At 31.4% G+C, this 6,837-nt stretch overlaps 1 protein-coding gene across 3 annotated transcripts; it reads right to left on the reverse strand.

The window, feature by feature from the left end:
* Positions 1-553: 553 nt before the first annotated feature.
* Tj (Maf family bZIP transcription factor traffic jam) lies at positions 554-6,182 on the reverse strand. Of its 3 annotated transcripts, none has more exons than XM_074255566.1 (4): positions 5,947-6,182; positions 3,352-3,883; positions 2,491-2,816; positions 554-2,304 (listed from the first exon to the last, which is right to left on the reverse strand). In XM_074255566.1, the coding sequence occupies exons 2-4, from the start codon at positions 3,860-3,862 to the stop codon at positions 1,957-1,959; spliced, it is 1,185 nt and encodes a 394-aa protein (XP_074111667.1). In that variant the 5' UTR covers positions 3,863-3,883; positions 5,947-6,182; the 3' UTR covers positions 554-1,956. The 3 variants fall into 3 exon arrangements, with proteins under 3 accessions (XP_074111667.1, XP_074111649.1, XP_074111657.1); XM_074255548.1 differs by lacking the exon at positions 5,947-6,182 and adding an exon at positions 4,729-5,170; XM_074255556.1 differs by lacking the exon at positions 5,947-6,182 and adding an exon at positions 4,729-5,168 and having other exon boundaries at positions 556-2,304; positions 2,500-2,816.
* Positions 6,183-6,837: the final 655 nt, after the last annotated feature.

Genomic DNA, 6,837 nt, shown 5'->3' on the forward strand with positions numbered 1-6,837 from the left:
GATAGGCCACGGTAGTTTCGTGACTTGACAATAAAGCTTGACTCAGCTTTACTTCATACGTACTTCTCTCTCTCTTTTATTACCCCACATTTACTGCCCCCTTTTATTTCACCTTTTTGCATTGATAAATATACCATACGGTTCTCGGGATATTTTTATTCTTTTATAAATAATTAAAAAAATTTACTATTATCTGTATTATGTATCTAGGAATAGAGTATTTTCAAATGCAGCCAAAATACTTATCATAATAAATTGACTATTGGTGAGAATGATATGAAACCTAGAAAAGGCACAACTCCAGGTCAAGACCTTTCTAATGATACCAAATTTAATCATAAAAACCCATTTTATCACATAAATACAGTGGCCACAAAATTCTTCTTATTTTCTCAATAATATAGATTATTATTATTATTATTATTTTAAGGATTTAAATAAAAGGAATATAACGTAAAAATATTATTAACAACAAAATATTGATATTTCTTTTTTTTTTTTTTTTTTTTTTATTATTATAGTAATAATCATCTTATATACAGATTAACAGGAAAAACATTTTTAACATAGCGCAATTTCTTACAATGAATTAACAGAAAAAAATTAATTAAAATTTTATTAAAAATAAATTTGGCCCTTTATGTAATACTCATGATTTTTCAACAATACAAAACAAAAAATCATCAAAAATTAATTCCGAAAACTAGTGCTGTAAAAATATATTTAAATTCGTATACTTCTGTCATTATTGAAATTACAAATTTTCTTTCTATTTAATCTGTATTAAAATACTTTATCATAATATTTTATTATATAAAATTAAACTGTGATAAACTAAACTATTTATTTATTTATTTATTTATTATATAACTTATAAAATAAAATGAAAAATTTAAATTAACACGGCCAAATTTCCCTCCATAAATTTTGGTATGAATATAAATTCAATAATTTTACAAACAATTATTTACTCTAGTTGATATTTCGTTTACAATAACAATAAATAAACGGAAGACAGGCAAAATGGCTCTTCAGAACTTTTATTCACAATATCGTGTTAAAAAAAATAAATTTTTGAGTTTTTAGAAAGCCAAATGTGAAAAATAGTCAGTGAATAATAACAACAGATATAAATCAAAAGACAAGTTTATATTTTTCGAGTATTTTGAACGAGATATTCATCATATGACGATCCAAGCAAAGTTTAAAGAAATATCGCTCAGCAAAAATTTTCCTAGCATTGAGATGGTTTTTTTTCTAATTATCTCGTGCTTAAAATAGTTTTCCCATCAAATCAATGCTATGAAAATTTAAAATTATTTATCCAAAATAATCCAAAATTATCAGAACACTGTTTTGATCAGAAGTTATTCTCAGCTCGGAGAAACAACCATCACAAAGCTTGGAAAATTTTTACTCAAAGTTATTTCTTTGCACTTTGTTGTGATTGTCGTCTGATAAATTTTTCTTTCAAAATATTCGAAAAACATATTCTTGACTTTTGAGTTACAACTTTTGTTAATTTCACGACAATTTTTAACTTAAAAAATTTTTTTTTCTTTTTCCGTGTGGCTTCTTCTTACTCCTGTAACTCAAATTTGATACCAAAATTTCTAAAAGAACCAAATTTACAAAAAAATCCATTTGCCGTTCTACCTTCCATTTGACAATAATAATTACAGTAATAACTCCGTTAAAAATAAAAAACCTAAGCATAAAAATAACCACATTAAATACATAACGCACCAATTTAATTTTCCTATGGCTAAACTCTTAATATAACATATGTTCATATGTATATAATTAAATGTAAAAAAAAAAATAGATCGATTGCACTTAATCCGCACGGTTCTACCCCATCACTTTATAAACTTATCTATAAAATTAATAATTAATATTAATATTAATCAATTACCCTAAAAATTAAGTCCAGGCAGCCCCGCCGCGTCTCCGATGTCACAGATAAACTTCGGGACTGGCGGGCCCCGGCTGATGGTGGTGTCCTGGTCCCTGGTGCTGGTGCTGCTGGTTAATCTGTCCGTTGGTCTGGGACTGGTTGCTCTGGTGGTTCTGGTGGCTCCCGTGGTTCTGGTTGCACCTCGCGCGGAGAATTTCGTACCTCTGCTTGTACATATCGCGTTCCTGCGTCAATTGGGCGTTTTTAATCTTTATCTCCTGGAGCTCGATCTTGAGGTTCCCATTGGTGGTCTCCAGATCGTGACGCTGCTGCAGCCGCTTGCTTCGGCAGTTCTGCGCGTACCCGCGGTTTTTCAGGGTCCGTCGCTTCTGCTTCAATCGCACGATCTTTAAATTCCCGAGATAATTTTTATTATTTTTAATTTCCAAATTTTTTATCGTAGAAGCGCTTTTTTTTTTTTTTTTTTTTTTTTTTTTATAAATTGTCAATTTTTTTTTTATAATAATAAAAATCGATAGAAAGAAAAATTTTTATGAAGCTGCGAAATAAATAAATAAATAAAAATGAGAGACCTTACTCACCTCCTCCCGAGGGCAGCCGTGGAGTCGCTTATTGAGCTCGCGGACGGACAAGGACATCAGGACTTCGTCGTTCATAAGGTCGTCCTGGGAGCTGCTGCTGTTGCAGTTCAGGTAGTGTCCACTGGAACGGTGTACTGGACTGGGCCCGCCAGGTCCGCAAGAGTTTGCAGAACAGACACTCAGGGGCCTTCCAGGCTGCATTGACATTGTCTGCATGCTGTCGTCCATTCCGTTGAGGATTCCGTTGCTTGGAGGCAATATTCCGTTACCTCCTCCTGATCCTGGGCCGTAGCAGTCTGACATTGTGATATATGGAGCTGCAAATAAATATTTAAAATTGGAAAAATATAGATTTATTTATTAGCTAATAAATTTATTCGTTTAGAAATTAATTTTTTATTTATTGATTATTACTAATTATTTTTCAGTTGTTAATATATTTTTTTTTTTCTAAGAAAATTATACTGAATAATAGTTAACATCAGTATAAAAAATTGTTTTTACAGAATAAATTTTTCGTCGAGTATTTTTAGAATTATCAATTACAGAGCCTATTCAATGCAAACAAACAAACAAACAATCAAATCTTTTATCTTTATAATATTAGTATAGATAAATTTATTTTTACTCACAATGTCATAGAATTACTTCGACTAATTTTTTTTTTAATTTTGAGTAAAGGAAAAAATTCCAAACATTGAGAAAAATTTTAATTATCAATTTAAGCTTTCTAAAATATTGAATAATTTTTTTGATCTGTTGTTTTACTAAAATTAAAAGAAAAAATTTTTAAATTTAAATATTAAAGTAAAATTTTAATTTTAATTTTTAATATAAATTTTAAAATTATACCTGCATGCCTGATATGCCTGGGAAGATGCTGAAGCTCCTGAAAATGATGATGACTGGAAGACCAGCTCTCAGGAGGAGGTTCAGGAGTCTGTTCTTGGGGACAGTGAGGCCTCAAATCTAGAGGTTCTTGCCTGAGGGACTGAGTAAGCCATCCCATCCCGCCGTTCATCTGATGCATCTCAGAATCCTGAGGCATTTGATGTTGCTGCTGCTGGAGATTCAAAAGGAACCCCGTTTTTTCGTTCCTCAGATCGCGATCATTTCCGCGGTGATGATGCTGCAGGGGAGGTGAAGCCGAAACTGGAGGAGTATCCGGCGGAGTTCCAGGGTGAGAGAGAGTTGTAAGATGCGTTGCTGCTCCTGGTGGAGCTTTCACTAGAACCCCGTGTTGAACTTGAATATGCGGCTGTCCGTACAGCGGATGCGGTTGTTCCAGCTCGTGAGCTGGGGGAGTTAGCGGTGCCAACGCAAGACCCGCGATCTGGCCTGCGATGCTACCGTTTACCATCATTGCCGGCGAGCTAAGTCGTACCTACAGTAGTAAAATTATAAAAAAAATTTTTTTTTTATTTGAAAATTAATTAATTTTATTTTTTAAAAAATCAATTGGTTTGTTCAAGCCACAGAGTTGCAAAATTTTTGCATTTATAAATTAATTTTCCACAAATAAATTTCATCAATAATTTAAATGATTGTTACGAACAATTTAATTTTTTGTTGATGATAAAAAATTTTTCAATTGATAATTAGATTTTAAATTTATTTCCTGATTAAAAAAAAATATTGAGATGAAGAAAAACGTATTAAAAATAATTGGATTGACCAGAAAACTAATTCTTTTTTCTTTATCTCAATACTTTTTTTAATCAGGGATTTAGATAAATTTTACTCAAAATTTAAATTTTAATAATAATTAAAAAAATCTAAATGTCTATTGGACTTTCAATTAAAAGATATTTATAAACAATTTAATTTTTTATTTATGATAAAAAATTATTAAAGTGATAATTAAACTTTTAATTTATCATTTTCTTAAATTTGATCGACAATTTAATTTCAATTAATGATTTTATTAAATTTCATTAATAAAATCTTCAAATGAAAATCTATCGAACTTTTTCAATAATTAAATTTCTTTGAAAATTTTTACAAACATCAAAAAGACTTTCTAATTAAAAAATGTAATTTTTGCGACTCTGTATAACTGACAATTGCTTAAAATTAACTATTAAAAAGTGTTAGTCCCAAGGTACGGAGGGGACAAGTATAAGCATAAGCATTAGCAAAGACAACAAATAAATAAATAAATGAACTAAAAATAAAATAAATGATAAGAAGAAGAAGAAGAAGAAGCGATTGTTGGTAAGGTGAGATCACCTCGCGCTTAACGTCGGCGGGATCGAGATGATCGAGGACAAATTCCTGGACGTATTCCCTTGCTAAGTGGTCCTCCGCTTCCATCTTGACCTCGTCGACCTCGAGAGTAACTTGTTCCGCGGCCGTTGTCTCTATCGTGGAGGCTGCAGTAGTGACATAAGGAACCGGCTCCGAGGGACCTTCTTTCTCCCTTGCGATTAACCCTAGTTCTTCGCCACCGCGGCCGCCACTTTCTTCCGCGGCTGAAGAGTTAGTTATTTTTCTATGAGGCGTCTTGATTATATTTATCACTTAACTTTTTTTTTTTTTTAATATTGCACTTCACTAATTGTAAGTTATTATTGCACTGAAGTTTTTTGAGTTAAAGAAGGAACTTTAATTTTCACAAAATAATTTTTAAATAATTTCAGTACTTAGTCTTAAATTAAAAAAAAAATTAATTTTTAATTTGAATATTTTCAATTTAAAAAAAATTTGATAAAAATTTTTTTTTACAAATAAATTTTTTTTTAAAACAAACAATAATATTTTTCTTACAAATAATTTAAAAATAATCGTCAAATTTTCATTAAAAAATAAAATCAATAATGTTTTTATTATAAAAAAAATTTTCTCTAATTTTTCACAGTCAAAAATTTGTTGATAAAAAAAATATTTATAGTAATTTTCTTAAAAAAAATTATTTTCACAGTCAAAATAAATATCGCACCTTTTAAAATCCATTGCACATTCACTGTTTAAAATAAAAATTAATAAACCAAACCATTGAATAAAAGATAACATAAAAATCACAAAAATGAATAACTAAAATCGTAAAGACGCGTAGTGTAAAAAAAGGTCAGTCAGACACGGCGGATCCTCAGAGATCTCTGTCCGATTAGCTGGCGGTCACTAAGAGTGGTTTCGCACCTCCTCGAGCGGGTATTTTCCCATTCGTACATACATCCCACCGTACAACAACATATTTATCAACACTGGTAGCTTATATATCTTGTAAATCTCATGGGTGAAAAGAGTGCGGGTTTTATTTAAGTAGTACAGCCGAGGACGGAGAAGACCAAGGTAGCGAAGAGAAGGTACAAGGTAGAGAAAAGAAGAGAAGGTGAGGGTGGATTTAAGCACCCGGTTATTACAAGTATGAGTATGTAGGTATGTAATTTAGTGTGAGTGTGAGTATGCAGTGGGAGGGTTGTTGGAAGCTGGCGAGCTAGCACGAACCTGAGGAATGGAAATTCGGCACCGGTGCGCGGCCCACGATACAGAAGATACGCCAACCGAATGGGGACCTGGTCAGACGCAGCCTCGACGAGACTCTTGGTCGGCCATGACGTCACTAGTAGGTGGAGCCCGGAATAGTCAGACCTTCCCAGACGAAGGATTGGCTGATAGTGTTATCGCTTCTCATTGGCGCTGCTCCCTCTGCTCTACTTGCCTGGAACTGGAACTGGAACTGGAAGCGCGAGCACTTTAAACTCTGTCACTCAAGGCCTCGTATCAAGGAGCTTGGCAAGGGGTGAAGCCAGACCCCGAGTCTTATATTCCGAGTATCAATGCATACCCTGCTTTAATGTACCCAAGACTACTTTCTGAGGTGTCTATTAATTTATACCGAGATTATTCACATTTTTCATCATTCAACCCCCGGGTTTTATAATGCCGACAAAATTTACATTATCTTTAAATAATCCTTTTTAAATTGTTAATTGTCTTGTCGCGGATTTTTTTCTGGGGTCTTTGGTGTCACTTTTGGAAGGGAAATTTATAAGTTTAATTGGAGTATTTTTTTTTTTTTAAAGAGTAATTATAATAAATTAATTATGAAATAAAATTAAAAAATTTCATGAAAAAAATTAAATAATTTTGAAAAAAAATTATTTTTCGTATAAAAAAGAAAGTTTTTGAGTAAACAAAATTTTTGTTATTTAAATAAATAGTTAGAAAAAATTTTTGCATGGCTTAAGACAATAAATTCTTGAAGATGAATTTTTTTTAAAAGAATTTTGATATTTAGATAAGGATAAAGCTCCATTAAAAAAAAATTAAATTTACAAGAATTTAACTTGTAATTTATAAATTTTTTTTTATAAAAATAAGTAAAATTGAAAGTTT

The sequence above is a fragment of the Cotesia typhae genome, unplaced genomic scaffold (assembly GCF_013202065.1).
Source record: "Cotesia typhae breed Kobodo isofemale line unplaced genomic scaffold, CoteBio_Ctyphae contig_123, whole genome shotgun sequence".
Taxonomy (NCBI): Eukaryota; Metazoa; Arthropoda; class Insecta; order Hymenoptera; family Braconidae; genus Cotesia; species Cotesia typhae.